The sequence below is a fragment of the Convolutriloba macropyga genome, chromosome 10, assembly GCF_964194025.1.
Source record: "Convolutriloba macropyga chromosome 10, txConMacr16.3, whole genome shotgun sequence".
NCBI classification, from domain to species: domain Eukaryota; kingdom Metazoa; phylum Xenacoelomorpha; order Acoela; family Convolutidae; genus Convolutriloba; species Convolutriloba macropyga.
The window spans coordinates 31817774-31835090 of NC_134477.1; the positions used below are offsets into that span (position 1 = coordinate 31817774).

The following is a 17317-nucleotide window of genomic DNA, read 5'->3' on the forward strand; positions in this document are numbered from 1 at the left end:
ATGCGACACCAATCGGCGATTAAAACCCATATTTTACAAGCCTAGCCGGCATTGTCAGAAAAGCTCTTTCAGAAAGTTTTCCGTTTACTGAGGACATTTCCGGGTACTGGGATGGCCGATCAAAAAAGAATCGCTTTTATATTCTCGCAGCAAAAATTAAAAAAGAACTAGAATTCCCTCCGATGGCGAATCGAAGTTGCTAATTATCGCTTAAGTATTGAGTGCTTATCATCAGGTAACATTGAAAGAAGAAGATAAGCAGCTCACAGCCTTTGAAGTTGGTCTCCGGAAACGGACGCCTCAGGGTAAGCCATTGATTCATGAATATCCCGAAATAGCAGCTAATAGCATCATCTTTTGGAAACTTTATCGCAGTATGAGCGGAATCATTCAGCTGCGGAAAAAATGCCTTAGCCATTTTTGAATCTTTCAGAAAGTATCAGACTTTACTGAGGACATTTCCGATTAATGTGACGACCGATCAAAAGAGCATCGCAATTATATTTTTGCAGCAAAAAGGAAAAAATGAACAAGAAGCCCCTCCAGTGGCGAAACGAACTTGCTGAATATCGCCTAAGTACTGAGTGCCTATCATCAAGTACCATTGAAAGAAAAAGATAACCAGCTCAAAGCCCTTGAAGTTTGGGGAAATTTTACGAACTAAATCGTCTTTCTTTTGGCGTAACTAACGCATTACCTGCGTTTCAAAGAAATATAGACAATTTCGTTGAACTAACAAGCTAAAAAGGACGTACTCTTACTTTGATGATAAAAAATTTGGCGGAAGATCCAAAATAGAGCAAGACTAGAACGTTAAAGTTTTTGTTTTCGCTGCCGAAAAAGAAGAAATCATCACCTTTAAAATTTCGATTCTGTCAAAAGCAACTTTCTATGCTAGGCCTCATTGTTTCAGAAATTCCTAAGCGCTCAGACCCAGAGAGACTGAGTGATATGAAGGAGTATCAAGTTCCGAGAAAATTGAAAGCATTACATCTTTTAATTTGAAATTTTGCGTATAATGCAGAAGGGGTCCCGCAATACTCAAGCAGAATACAGCAGCTCTTAGAAGCTCAAAATCATGGAGCTTTTCCGTTGAGTTCCACTGTCATTTCTCGTATCAACGACATCAAGTCGCAGACCGCTTATGTTTGATTAACCTGGTCCCGCGCAGATGCTGTTCATTTGCTTCTGGAAAGTGACGCTATTGTGTACGCCATTGGCTCATGATTATCTCGAAATTGTAGACAATAGCCTATTTTTTGCGAGCATTATCGCAGTATGAGCGGAATCATTCAGCTGCGGAAAAATGCCTTAGCCATTTTTAGATCTTTCAGAAAGTATCAGACTTTACAGAGGACATTTCCGATTAATGTGACGACCGATCAAAAGAGCATCGCAATTATATTTTTGCAGCAAAAAGGAAAAAATGAACAAGAAGCCCCTCCAGTGGCGAAACGAACTTGCTGAATATCGCCTAAGTACTGAGTGCCTATCATCAAGTACCATTGAAAGAAAAAGATAACCAGCTCAAAGCCCTTGAAGTTTGGGGAAATTTTACGAACTAAATCGTCTTTCTTTTGGCGTAACTAACGCATTACCTGCGTTTCAAAGAAATATAGACAATTTCGTTGAACTAACAAGCTAAAAAGGACGTACTCTTACTTTGATGATAACAAATTTGGCGGAAGATCCAAAATAGAGCAAGACTAGAACGTTAAAGTTTTTGTTTTCGCTGCCGAAAAAGAAGAAATCATCACCTTTAAAATTTCGATTCTGTCAAAAGCAACTTTCTATGCTAGGCCTCATTGTTTCAGAAATTCCTAAGCGCTCAGACCCAGAGAGACTGAGTGATATGAAGGAGTATCAAGTTCCGATAAAATTGAAAGCATTACATCTTTTAATTTGAAATTTTGCGTATAATGCAGAAGGGGTCCCGCAATACTCAAGCAGAATACAGCAGCTCTTAGAAACTCAAAATCATGGAGCTTTTCCGTTGAGTTCCACTGTCATTTCTCGTATCAACGACATCAAGTCGCAGACCGCTTATGTTTGATTAACCTGGTCCCGCGCAGATGCTGTTCATTTGCTTCTGGAAAGTGACGCTATTGTGTACGCCATTGGCTCATGATTATCTCGAAATTGTAGACAATAGCCTATTTTTTGCGAGCATTATCGCAGTGTGAGCGGAATCATTCTGCTACGGAAAAGGAAACTTTCGCCATTATTGAATCATTCAGAAAGGGTTCCACTTTGTTGAGGACATTTCCGGTTACAGTGAAGATTGATCAAAAGAGCATCGCATAAATATTTTTCTGCAGCAAAAATGAAAAAACAACAACAAGCTCCTCCGCTGGCGAATCGGTTTTGCTGAATATCGCTCTAGTATTGAATACAGATCTGGATGCAAAAATAAAGGTGTTGATGCGCAGATTAAATCTTCGTTTTCTCTCTGCACGATAAATTAGCACATCCTGGAGTGATTAGATTTTGGCACTACATCAAATCTAAGGACTTAACGCTCACTTTTGTGGACGTATAGCAAGTTATTGCCACATGCGACACCTATCGGCGATAAAAGCCCATATTTTACAAGCCTTGCCGGCCTTGTCATATTATTTACGCCTTAAAACTGTTTGACAGGATATCCATTGATCTAGTTCGTTCCAAGATTCCGTCCTTCAAGACAAGTAACGTCTATTTGCTCACGTTATAGACGATAACAGTCGATTTCCTTTTGACTTCAGCATTAAGTATATTACAGCAACAGTGGAGGTTAACTAGAGTCGCATGTGTGCAGTGTTTTCTTCTCAGAAAGGGGACACGCCGAGTACCGTACATCGCTGTACAAACCTCAAGGTAACGGTTAAAACGAACGTTCCAATGGAGTTAATTGGAAGGCTGTTAGCTGTGTTTTGGATTCCAGTAAACTTCCACAGAATAACTAAGAAACATTTTTTGGAGAGGCACTTTCTTCAATTAGAGGGCTGCTTTGTACCAGCACAAACCCCTCACTTGCCATTTTTGCAATTCCCACGGAATTTCTTTGATTGGTTGTTGAAAGGCAATACAGCGTACCCGAGAAATTTTGTATGAAGGAAATCTGATCCTCTCGTAGAAGCTGTAAAAATAACAGACGTTACTAGCGAAAATGTCGTTCAAGACTGACATCTTAGTGGACGGGAAAGCATTGTCTCTGCTCGAGACTTATCACGGTCTCCAGAATGTTATTCAGACACTGCACTGAATGAGCAGCAAGCTGTTGTTTCTAAAGAAACTAAGAACACATCAAACTCACAGAACAAAACCATCACAGTGCAATTGTTAATGTCATCACAGTGCAAGAATGTCAATGTTTTCATGGCGAAGCGCCCGTAGTTCCAAAAGTGCTGGAGAAAGCACCACAGAAAACTTATAATCCAATGGCACATCCAGAATTGGAAAAAAACGACGTGGACGCCTGAGAAACAGAGCGACGTGTTACGTTGGATTTTGAAATGCGAGGGCTGAATTCAATGATAATTGGGCGCCTTCTATTGTATTGTAATCACATGTTCCATATAATGATTTATATATATATATATATATATATATATATTCATATATATTTGTGTCTTATATATATATATATATATATATATATATATATATTTATATATATATATATGTATATATTTATATATATATATATATATATACATAAATTTATATATATATTTATATATATATATATATATATACATATATATATATATATATATATAAAAATATTCATATATCTCTCTCCATATATATATATATATATATATATATATATATATATATATATTATAAATATAGATATGTATGTGTGTGTATTTTTTTAGATGTTGATTAAAAGCATACAATAAGCAGGTTTTCTTCTAAGCAACGCGACAGCCCGTAAGTCAGCATGTTAGTTGTTAGTGTTTATTTGGTTGTTGTGGATTTTCAGGTTGTCCTGAGGAAATTTCTTGCTCTTGTTTGTTTAGAAACGTGACCACTGATCTTGGCATACGTGGCAATCACATGCCAGCTGCCAAGAACACACATTTTGCTTTGAGAAATTCCTTTAATGATTTTTCATAAGCTTTATAATTTAGGTTTTTAGACCGATCGGATTCAAAAAATCCGCTTCGGTTCCAATAATATCAAAATTCCGGCTCATTCGGTAGAAGAACTCATGTCGAACTCTTTCGGTCGGTTCTGGCCTTTTGGAGCTTAGTGAATAGAGTTTTTGTTTTTTCTGCGTCACGCGAATTAGGAATGGGGAACGAGTAGATCTTTTGCTGCAGTAAAATCTCAAAGAAAAATAGCCTGTTTGCTCAAAGATACCCAGAGAGAGTCAGTGAATCTACTCGTAACAGAAGCTCCTCGTAGTTAGGATTGCAATTGTTTGTTATTCACTTCGGTATTCTCTCTTGAAACCCATATCGTTTCTGCAAGTTCAATATAGACACGTGAATGAACTGGACCCCATGCGTCAAAATCGGCAGTAGCAACAATTTGTAGAGACACATTTTGACTATTTCGTTCAAATTGTTCAACAGTTCTCTTCTCAAGTAGTTCGTTGGTCTTTTTAATTGATTTTTTAAATGCTCAGACCAGGTTAGCGAAGTATTGATAACTACACCAAGGTCTGTTTGTGATTTTTGTGGCAATCACGCGCGTTTGATGTGCGTATAATAGATCAGTGCAGTGTGCCCAAAAACTCATGGCTCTTAAATCGTTACATATAAAACAAAGAAAGCCATTGCTCTACACCCAGGACAAGTACCGTAGCCAGGGGTTGACATTGAAATACTAGTCATCATTCGTCATAATTCGAAAGTTAAACTCTATTGAATCAAAAAACTGAAATGTTCCAAAACGTAACCGAAACTTTGGAAAGTCCCCAAGAACTTCAAAAATCTAAATTCAGTGATCTCGAATAAAAGATTAAAAACTTCAGAAACTTTAGCCAATAAACACTATTCCGAAAACCTTCTATTGAGTGTCTTCTTAATTATTTGAACTTAAATCCTTTTCATTGTTGCACTTTGCGTGATTATGCTAGAAAAAGCAAAAACATTTGTTTTGTAAATGGAATAACATTAATTTGCATTTTACAAAAAACAATTTAATTGAACTAGATTTTTAACAACTAATTTATTTTCTTTTGGTGAAATTAGATTTTCTATCTTTTGAGTGAACTAAGTGTCACCTGTTTGATTTAACTAAGGTGTAACTGAAATGTTGAGATAAAATTTCTGTCAAAGTTTTTTATACGGCAGCGGCAGGAGAAGTGTCAGGCTGTTCCTACATTATTTTGCATTAGACGGGATTCAGAATTCCGCAAACTGCTGGGTTATATTTTTGGAGCTCAAAACAAAGTACATCTTTTTGGCAGTCTATTTTGTCTGATTTAACACTGATTTGAATTTTGAATTGAATAATTTCAAATACAATTAAGTAACTATTCGATGCACAGAGTGACTATACAACAAACTAGACAACAAACTTGGTGTTTCGATAGACAACAAACTAGACTTTGACAAGCATATCAGCATATCATGAGCAAGGTTAAAACAGCCAATGGAATCATTGCCCTAACAAAAAAGTGCTTCTCCAACATCACAGTGGAGATTTTCAGCGCTATATACAAGTCAGTCAGTTTATCGCATTTCGAATCTTGAAATCAAATTTGGTGCCCGCACTTGAGAAAACATATCAACCTGATCGAAAATGTCGAAACTAGAGTCACAAAATTATTCAACCTTTTGAGAGAACTGGAAAATGAATCAAGACTAAGGATACTGAATTTTCCAACCCTTGCTTACAGACGGAAAAGAGGCACCATTTTAGAAATGTACACGCTAACAAACCAGTTTTACGATAGCAGTTCAAGTGAAAGATTATTTGAGCCTAACGCCAGAATCTCAACTGCAAACCAAAAGAAGGCGATGCTGAAAAATTAAAGTATCGAAAGCAGACGGAACTTCTTCACTGTGCGAGCGGCTAAAGACTGTAACAATCCGCCAGAAGAGGTTACGTCTAGCACCAGTCTAGATATCTTCAAAAGAAGACTTATACAGGTACTGGGCTGACCTCCATACAATCATTTGAGATGTGGAATGGCACGATGGAGCTGGGCCTAGACGCCTGACGACCAGAAAACCTGACCAGACCTGACTAATTTTTGCGTTTTGATTTTCGTTACAAAATTTGTATGTCGTTGTTGTTTTTTGTGACCCCCAATTACAAATTGTTGTTGTTGTTGTTGATGGGGATTTTCTTTACAGAATGGATTTCTCCCGATCAAAACAGTTATAAAAATTAGACCATGTCTCTCTGCAGTGTTGACAGTCACAACAGATCTGCCACGTGCAAACGTTTTCTGGTTTGTACCGCAGCATGATATCATTCCCCATTTGCTTTAGAACTCTGTGTTTTAAGCCGTGTTGATCTCCGAAGTCAATGCTGTGATGAAGTCTGTTGGCTATCCTCTGGGTGCGAAAGAAGAATTCGCCGCGAGATTTTTCGAGTCGTTTTTTCGTTAATTGTGTTGTTATATATCACGTTACTATGTAAAAATATTGCACTAGCACCTGGGGGTCATAAAAATTTTGCCAGTAAGCGGGGGGGGGGGCAAAACAAATAGATCCGTTCATTTTCTCATTCAATTGGGCCTGCTTATCGTGCATTTTTCCTTTCTATATAGATATCTTCAATTCATCAGTTAGCACTTAATTGAGCTTAAACTGGATTATTTTTTTGTGCAAGCGAATTGATCAAATAAAGTTTAATTGAGCTAAAATTGAATTTATCACCTCGTGCAAGCTTAGAGGTGAAAATTTGTAATCCGTTGGCCAAGTCATGCCCAAAACCAGCTAAGGAGGCAAACAACTATCACGGGGAAATAAAAATCTAAGACATCAACAACAAATTTTTGAAATTAAAGTATTTTGTTCCGCTCTTGTTTTCCTTGATACGAGGCGCAGAGCCCTCTGCGAGATGCATTATAAAGCAACCAGCTGCAAAAATTCTTGAAAGAATACGACACTCGGACGCAAAAACATACATTTGGACGAACATAAGTTTCGCATTCCTTTCGCAGTTATCTATCTCGGAGGCTTCTGTGGTACTAAATGTGCAACTGAGGTTGATAATACGGGTCTTTCTCATTATACCCCCCATGAAAATATAGGCCCCCAGTATGTTATTTTTTTTAAACAAGTAAATTGAAAATATAACCCGGGGGTTAAATATCACAAGTTTAAAATTATATATACAAAATTAGTACAATGTTAAAAATCAAAATTAGTGGTTCCGTTTTTTAAAGGTAAAAATAACTTTTGAAGCCACCAACGTTCCTTTCCAACGGTACAAGTTTGAATTGTTGGAGCAGATGCCTTTTTAACATGCGTTTAAACTTTGAGCGTGATCTGATAGTCCGGATTTCACGCGGAAGTTTATTCCATTTTTGGATGCTTCTTTTTTGTAATGATCGACTGCTCGACCTTAGGAGAATTAGCTGTTCAGATCTGTTTTTTTCTTACTAAGACATTACCACTCAGAGAAAAACTCTCAGTGTCTCAGTGCCATCTGATTTCAATAATGAAATATCATTCCTAAGTTTTGAAACGCTCATATGGCTTATTAAAAGTTCTGCAGGCAAAGTGTTAGATTTTACTGAGAGATCTGTAGATCTCTCAAACTTTTTTCTCATATAGCAAACTTTAATTCCCCAATTGATTTGTCGATTAATTCGCTGCATTGCAGAGAATTTCAAGTTTTGAAAAAATAGAGCACTGAACGTTAAATGAGAGAGGACTAGGGATTTGAATAGCGTCAATCGTGCTTTCAGAGGCAACCGATAACGTATAAGATATATGGATCTAATCAATGTGGCCATATTTGACAGGACTTTGTTGAGTTGTAAATGAAACTTTAATTTAGAATCAATCATTATACCCAAGTATCTGCAGTGACTTTGTGGCTTAATTTCTTGTCCCCGTTAAACTATTGGATTAAAATTTTCATTTTCTTTCGAGACGCAAAGATTTTCAGTTTTACCGGTATTCATGGTTAATTGGTTTTCCTTTAGATAATTATCTGTTTTCTCCAGTATTTCAGAAACAGATTTTTCCAGTTCGCTGCCATTGTTTCTGCTAAAATGGAAACATGTGTCATCAGCAAATTGAATTATGTCGAAGTTTCCTTGTACCTTTTCTCGAAAATCATTAAAGTAGAGAAGAAAAACTAAAACTGTTACCTGTGGAACACCATGATTTGTTTCCAACCGTTTTGAGTAAACATCATTTATCTTAATACACTGCTGTCTGTTTTTAAGAAATGAAGCAAATAAATCACTGCACATTCTGAAAAACCGTAAGCTTCAATCTTTTTGAGAAAAATTTCGTGCGATATTGAATTAAATGCTTTAGCTAGATAAAAAAAAACAACAAATGAAATTTTTAGAGTTATCATAGTTTTCTTGTAATGCTTCGATTAAGTGTAAAACAGCATCTGTAGATGACTTATGTTTTTGAAATCCAAACTGTGTACCATTCAAGATTTTTTCTTTTTGCATAAATTCGTTAACCTGATTGAGAAGTATACGCTCAAAGAGTTTTGCAAACATAGGAGTAAATGAGATAGGCCTATAATTCTCACAAATTTTCACATCCCGTTTTTTGAAGACCGGACTAATGAAAGCAATTTTAAAGTTTTCCGGGAAAATATTCTGAATAATGCATGTGTTAAAAACAAACTGCAAATGGGTTCCAATTGCATAATTTACTGCCTTGATTGCCCAAGAATTTAAAACGCCTGGACCCGGAGACTTATTGTTGCCGAGTGAATCAATGGCATCATAGAGTTCCTTTTGTGTAACTGTTCTGAAGCAAAACTTTTCCCTAACTTCTATGCGAGAAACATTTGGAGCGCTCACATATTGTCCATTGTTTAAGCCTAATTTTTGAAAACTTTTATTGAGACAATTTGCAATATCAAGTTCATTTTCTAATTCTCTTCCACCATCGACTAGTTTGTCTTTCCCTTTGAGACACTCCCTTTCTTTGCCAGTTCTTTTTTTGATGAAACTCCATTGTTCTTTACTTGTTCGTAGATCTTTGAAAAATTGTTTGCAAAACTCGTTTTGGGCTGTTTTTAAACGTCTATTAACCCAATTTCTCTGATATTTGAAAATGGTATGCACTTGCTCCGATGGGTTCTTTTTCTAGTATTAAAAAGTCTATGTTTTTTCGTGATTTCTTCTCTCAGCTCTTTTGTTAGCCAAAGTTTTTCAGCAATTTTTCTTTTTGTTGAAAACTTTTTATAAGTGGGGCGTTTAACTCTAGAGTAGCACTGCAAACGTTTATGAAAACATTGTACATGCTATTTCCATCTTCACATTGATATAAGTTACTCCAGTCCTGATTTGAAAGATCGAGACTAAATTATTTGCATCGAACTTTCTTTTGTTTCTACTGATAAAGCTTTGCTTCCTGTTTTTAGGTTAAACAAAAAAATTGGTAGTATACAAAACAATCAAGTGATCCATTTCAACTGATGGGGAAAAAATCTGAACATCTTGAATTTGGTTTTTGCTGGAAAGCCCATGATCAATTAGTGTTACGTCTTGGCTGGTGGCTCGTGTTGGTTTTTCTGTGTTTGACAAGGTAAATCCTGAATTACTGGCAAACTCATCCAATAAAGTGGATTCTCTTTTGTTTAAATAATTGAGATTATAATCGCCAAAAAGCCAAACTTCGTCAGTGATTGAGTACGCCGAGGAAGTCTCTGATGTTAATTCGTCAATGAAAAAGTTTCCTAAAATTTTATTTGGACAATAAGAAGCATTAATTAGGATTTTGTTCACCAATAGTCCAGATATTTCTACCCATAAGGACTCAAAAAAGCTTTCATTGAATACATTTAGATCATTTCGCTGTTTTGAAGATATGTCTCTAGGAACCCAGATGGCAACACCCCCACCCTTATTTACTCCTGTCTTTGATGACCTTGATTTTAAATAAAGTTTGTGCTTCGGACTCAAAAAACTCTCCGGATGAACATCTGTTTCGTTCAACCAAGTTTCAGTTAGGATCACTATTGTGTTTTGAGTCAAACTTGTCAAAAAGTCAGTGAAAAAGTCATATTTGTTTTTTAAACTGCGTGCATTGAAGAGACAAATGCTTAGATTTTTGCAATCTTTTGTAACTATGTCTATCAGCATGTCCGATTCACGAATCTGAGAAAAGGGACCCGGATTTAGATGAATATCACCACTTAGGAGCAAGCGCATGAAGTGTAAAAGAACTATTTTGCACATATTCAAAAATCGAAAAAAGTGGAACCTAATTTTCACTTTATAATTATCATGATTTTGGTTGTGTGACATAACCGAATATATAAACTTTTCATTTGAGGTGCTAAGTAAAAAAGCAAAAACTATTAGTTTGGAAATGATCATTTTTGCTGACAAAAACCTTAAGTCACTCAACCAAAGGACTGATTAAAAACGCTGAATTTGTCGCAGTGCAATGTTGTTTTGTGACACAGTAATATTATGCTGTTGATAATAGTTCAGATTACTCTTGACAATTTTTTGTACTCCAGCCAAATTTAAATGAACACCATCATTAGATATTTCGGATGTTGTAATGTTGCATTTCAAAACCTCTACTTTTGTCCATTTAAATGTTCCGTTTAACTCTAAAGCTATATTTCCCAGTTTGCTTATTGAACTCTACAATTTCTATATTATTCGATTCACGCCCTTAATGGCCATTTTTAACTTGTGGAATTTCAGAAAGTAGAACTATATTGTGACCCATTAAGTTTTCCAATAGCGAACTGTTCTGATCCCGTAAATATCCGACTTCCGATTGGAATTGATCAATCATTCGACACTGGTACGCGTTTGCATTATCTTTCAATTCTATCTGCTGCTTTTGTTTTTCAATGACATGGTTTTGTTCTGAAATCGTTTGAGCTTGTTTGTCGATTAATTGTTTCTGTTCTTGTACGATTTCGTTTTTATGCTTTAACTGTTTTCGCATGTCCTCGATGGTGTTTGTAAGTCTTGAAAGTTCATTACTCAATTCAGTTTTAGTTCGCTGAGGCATTTTTAATCAAAACTTTGGTTGGATTTCGATTTACGCAGCAAATTGCATTTACCAACTGTTCTGCTCTTTGACTTCTGCTGGGGTTATAGGTTATCTGACCACTAAGCTGGGGGGCTATAATGGGAAAGACTCGATAGCAAATAGTGTTGCTGTAAGGGAGAGGAGGCTAGATACCCTATTAGTGTAGTCACATTTCAAACTTGTGGCGCGGCTCCTAGAACCTATCATATTGGTTTAAGTTCAAAATATAATATTGAAATACGCTGCCATGATGTTTCGTAGTGGGGTTTCTCTGTTCCGTCCATTGGGTGGATTATAACCCGTTTTTCCTTTTTCTATACAAGCTATGTTAAATGGGGTGTCTTGATCAGTATGAATTTCGCGATCGAAAATTTAGTTCCGATGATGACTATTTGAAAGTCTTGGAATTCATAGCTATTACTACTTTTATAACTTAATTTCAAATTATTTGGATTATTTGTTAGTAATTGCGGTTGACTCTATGTCCGTAATATTGGTAATCGAGCTTGGTATTTGAAACGTCAGGTTCTAATTGCCTCAATCGAGAGTTTGCTTTTATTGAACTGGCATTTGAGCTGCTGTTTAAAGTCCGTATACAGGTCAAAAACTATGTACATTCTCTATTGTTGCCCTTTAACGTCGTTGGGCGTGTTGGTAAACAGCAAATTGACCGGCTATCAGTACCACTTGAATAGATCTCTTGAATGGTTTGGTTTCTGATTTAAAAATTGAAATTTTCAGTTAAGTTATGAATTAATGGATGTTGTATCAGCTGCTTCCATTGGAACATCTCTCGTTGCAGGTGTTTCAGTTTTCATGTTTTTCCGTCGATTCAATATTTGGTATCAATTGTTTCACAAAACCGAAAAGCGCAGTGTTAAAAATGGTGGTTCTTTGGTCGCTCAGGTTTTGAAAGCTCATGATGTTGACACAATTTTCACTTTGCCCGGTGGTCATATATCACCAATATCTGTGGCATGCGAGAAGCTTGGAATCAAAGTAGTCGACACCCGGCATGAGGTCACAGCTGCTTTTGCTGCCGATGCTTACGCTAGAATAGGTCGAGGCATCGGAGTGGTTGCTGTTACAGCTGGACCTGGCCTAACAAATGTTGTTACTGCTTTGAAGAATGCCCAGATGGCGGAATCTCCTGTTTTACTGCTTGGTGGAGCGGCTGCAACCATCCTTAAAGGCCGAGGTGCGTTACAAGACATTGATCAGATGTCATTGTTTAAGCCGGTTTGCAAATACTGTGTATCTATCAGAAAAGTAAGAGATATCATTCCAACGTTGAAACATGCTATAAAAATTGCTCAATCAGGAGTTCCAGCCCCAGTTTTTGTTGAACTTCCTATCGACACACTGTATTCATATGAGGCAATTAGCAAAGAGATTGGTGTCAAGCCAAATGCCAGAGGCTTAATTCAGAAGATTGTTAACTTATACTTGAATACTTACCTAAATAATTTGTTCTGTGGTGCGTTTGAAATTCGTGACTGCGAGCCACTGAAAATTGACATTCCAAAAGCCACCGATGCAGATGTTCAAGCTTCCGCCAAATTACTCTCGCGAGCTAAGAAACCCGTATTTCTTATCGGCAGCCAGGCAATTATACCGCCGTGCCCTTTGCAAAACACTATCGTTGCCCTGGAATCCTTTGGAGTTCCCTGCTTTCTAAGTGGAATGGCTCGTGGATTGCTGGGCAGAAATAATCCGATCCATATTAGACAGAACAGGTCACAGGTACTGAAAGAAGCCGACTTAATAGTTCTTGCCGGTACTGTGTGTGACTTCCGGTTGAGCTATGGAAGGTCTATTGGGAAGCAAGCTAAAGTAATATCTATCAACAGAGGGAAAGACTTAATGAAACTAAATAGTGACATGTTCTGGAAACCTGAGATTGGAATAGTTGGGGATTCTGCAGATTTCATTGGACGGTTACACGCTGCGCTACCAGGTTACAAAGCTGACCATGCATGGGCGACAGATTTAAAACTCAGGGAAAAAGAAAAGGAAGATAAACATGTTGAGAAAGGTAAACTGGATGTCGACAGGTATCTCAATCCTCTACACGTGCTTCACAAGGTTGAAGAGACTCTGAGCGATAACGCTATTTTGGTAGCCGATGGCGGGGACTTCGTTGCTACTGCTTCCTACATTCTGAGACCCCGAGGTCCGCTACAGTGGCTAGATCCTGGACCCTTCGGGACCCTGGGAGTTGGAGCTGGTTTTGCGATCGGCGCAAAAGCTGCTAACCCCGATTCCGAAATCTGGATTATATACGGAGACGGCTCATTGGGTTACTCGATAATCGAATATGATACTTACAGACGATTCAAAATTCCTGTTCTCTCAATTGTGGGTAACGATGCTTGCTGGACGCAGATTGCCCGAGAGCAATTTCCAATGTTGGGAAGCAACGTTGGATGCATGTTGGAATTCTCTTCATATGAGAAAGTGGCAGAAGGATTTGGCGCGAAGGGCGTTCTTCTTCAAAGTAAAGAAGAAGATATCGGGGGAGCGATAGAACAGTGTAAGGCCAGTTTGCAGGACGGGAAATCTGCGCTCATCAATTGTCTCATAGGCAAAACCGACTTCAGAGAAGGATCTATCTCGGTTTAGATGAATACTGCTCTGCTCTGTTTTATTATCATCAGAAAATGCCTTATTGCCATTCTAAATTTCTATACATTCAGAGATAAAATTTATATAGATCTTTGCTATGTTCTTTGCAGCGTTTTTGCTATAGTTCGTTACAATTTTACTTTCTAGATTCAGTAATCTTACGTATGTTTTTTTTTCAACGAATACGTCGAAAAATTTTGTCGAGCATGTCTTAGCGAATTTTAGAATTTTTGTTTCTGAACAAAAACTGAGATTTTAATTGGACAACGCTGCTTAGTCTATGTTTTGAAATAACATCTTTTTGACGATGCTTATAAATAAAAATCGATTTGGCTTGAGAACTTGAACTAAATTTGATTCTAAAAGCTTTAATGAGAGAGAGAGAGAGAGTTAATTCCTCTGAGTATAAACAAACATCAAAATATAACACATGACAAAATTTCCTACTTTTAGAGTTCAAGATCAGAAACGTCAAGTTATCATTGCATTATACATAAAACCATTGCACACTCAGAGAGGACAGTTTACGGATCCGACTGGATCACTGAGCACTGACCTTAATTCTTTTTTTTTTACAATTGGATATGACTATTCAAAAAGAAAAAAAATTTCTCTTAAAAGACAATAGATGAAATTCTCAATTTATTTGATGGAATTTTCAATTTTTGACAAAATTTTTTACCCCTTTAGAAACGCCGGCGACAGCAAATTGAATAATTTTGTGTTGTCTTCTTAATAGCTTATAAAAAAAAGTCCGCGAAAGGTGTACACAAAGTCCCAATTAGGAGATTGTTTTTGTTAATTCATAATTCGATAAAATGTAATTGTCTATAATCTTGTGCACCAGACTGACAAACGAAAAACTAGAAAGTTCATTATAGTTTCGATGGTAACACATTGTTTTCAATAAAAAGATTAAGTAATTTGGCACCTCTGTATCTCAATGAATTCCTTTCGAACTTTCGTTTACACTTTGGTACTTTCAAAAACCATTGCAACGATCTTCTTGTGGAATTGTTTGATCGGGATTCGAAAGAAAATAACTCATTAAGATATGTATCTGTGTGCATTTTATTACTGATTTTATTACAAATTTAAGAAGTTCATAAATATGCAATTCGTGAGCAGTTAAGACCTTGTATTTCTCAAAAAACTGTTACATTTTCTGTGTATTTCTGGAACAAAATGAGCCTGAGAGTTTTTTTGCAATAGAACTAAAGGTTGAAGGGAAGTAAAGCTTACACATCCATATATCAGCACACCATATTGAATGATTGGTTTGATATTTGATGAATAAAATTGGAATAAAACACGTTTTGGTACATAATGCCTTAATTTTGACACTATTCCGCACTGCATTGCTAACTTTTTCTTCCCATCCTCAATGTGCTCTGTGAATTTCAATTTTTTATCCAAACGAACTCTGAGATACTTGCAGCTTTCTGACTCAGGTATATTAACAGAATTTAATTTAAATACGGAAAAGCTATTGACATTAGAGGCGCTTTCCTATTTTAATATTCATTTGACAACTTTTTTCAGGATTAAGAGACAGCTTGCTGGCGTTGAGCCATTTCTCTACATTGACCAAATCCTTTTGCATTGATTCAAAATCTTTATTGACTGCTGTTAAGTTGGTATCATCTGCGAAGAGAAAAGTTCTGAAGACTTGGCACACGTCTGGAAGGTCATTTATGTATATTAAAAGTAGCGGGCCAAGAATCGAGCCTTGTGGAACACCACAGTTTAACTTCAACCAGCTGGAGTTGCAATTATTGACTGAAACACATTGCTGTCTTTCCGATAAATAATCACTAATCCATCTTAGGCAAACTCTTCTTGTACCATATAGTTCAAGCTTTTGTAATAGGATTTGGTGGTCTATTGTGTCAAAAGACTTTATTAAGTCAATAAAAAATGTGGCTACCTGACAATTGCGTTTGCAATGGCATCAATAGTGCTATGTTTTTTTCGAAAACCAAATTGATTAGGATGGAACAAACTGAAAGTTTCAAAGTAAGTATAAATTCGATTATACATAATGCGTTCAAAAACTTTACTCCACACAATGGGAAGCGAAATTGGTCGGCCGTTATTTATCTCGTCCTTCGCCGCTGCCTTGTGCAGAGGTACAATTATAGCTTGTTTTAGAATACTTGGAAATTTACCGTCTTTAAAAGATTTATTAACGAGATGAACAAGATGCTTGCAAATTAAGAAACCTGTTTTCTTAATCAAAATCGTACTAATATCATCAACTCCCGAAGATGATTTTTCTTTGAGATCCTCAATTATTTGCAAGATTTCGTTGCAATTTGTTTCATAAAGCCACATACTCTGCAAAATATTAACCTCAGGATTAACAAAAATCTCATTTGGGATGTCTGCTTTTAGTTTCTGTTCTATACCTACAAAAAAAGTGTTGAGCTCGTTTGCAACATCTAGATTATCATCAATTCTTCTACCATCTTTTATTAGATAAGGAACTTTAGAATTTTTAATAGTAATTCCCTTAAGCTCATTTAAAATTTATAAACTTGTTTTGAGTTTCCGATGCATTTTGTGAACTTTTGCTCATAGTAAGAATTCTTTTTGGCTTTGATTGTTTTCTCCACTTTAGTTCGTAGTGCTTTAAATTTCTCTAATTTTTGGTTGTTCTGACGGTCTATTTTCCATGACTTGTGTGATTGGTTTCTTTTGCAGATCAAATTTTTCATATTTTTATCAAACCAATTAGGTTTTTTAATTGTATTCCTGCTTGACCTCCGATATGGTGCAAACATTGCTAATACTTCTTTTAAAGTATTTTGAAATCTGTCAAAAGCACAGTTTATACTTTCCGTTTTCTGGTATCTTATTGTAGCTAGTGATTCAGAAAGGTTATCAAGAAAAAGAAGACATTCTACTCAACGATTTGAGAAAACTGGTGTCACGAAAACCAATTTCTGGTGAACAACTTTTGCTAAAAACCAATTTCTGGTGAACAACTTTTGCTAATCGTTTTCTGAATCCTTAAATTTTGTTACGAAAAAGTGATCTAAGCAAGTCGAGGTATTTCGGCTAATGCGAGTTGGCTAACGACAACATGGTTGAAAACCATCTGATTGGATAGTCGATAGATATGATGACGTCATCAGATTTTTTATCTAGAACGTTGATGTTGAAGTCCCCACAAACAGTTATTCTGTCATAATTTTCATTGATGTTTTCCAATGTTTCATCGAGCTCAAAAATGAAATTCTGCCTGTTAATTCTGGGGGGATTATAAACCACTAACACGGCAATCTTTAACTCTCCGAATTTCAAGTGAACCAAAAGACTTTCATTCAATTTGCAATTCAGCTCCTCAATCAAGTTCACCTCATCACTTATCTGGATCATAATACCTCCACCCCTACCACTTCTTGATTTTGACAAGCAATTATTGTAATTTGCTACCTTGAATAAATTCGGATCATCATTAACTGTTAGCCAAGATTCTGTTAAACATATGACGGAAGGCGGAGACTCAAAACAAGATATCAGTGTCTCTAATTCTCTAATTC

At 36.4% G+C, this 17317-nt stretch overlaps 2 protein-coding genes across 2 annotated transcripts in view; one reads left to right on the top strand and one right to left on the bottom strand.

Annotated features, from left to right (window-relative positions):
* LOC142347870 (tubulin--tyrosine ligase-like protein 12) overlaps positions 1-17317 on the bottom strand; it is a 135244-nt gene that overhangs the window by 116794 nt on the left and 1133 nt on the right. The gene's annotated exons all lie outside the window — the stretch shown is intronic.
* On the top strand, positions 11827-13937 carry LOC142347869 (2-hydroxyacyl-CoA lyase 2-like). Its single transcript, XM_075399012.1, has one exon. It carries the CDS (start codon positions 11904-11906, stop codon positions 13767-13769), a length of 1866 nt encoding a protein of 621 aa, XP_075255127.1. The 5' UTR covers positions 11827-11903; the 3' UTR covers positions 13770-13937.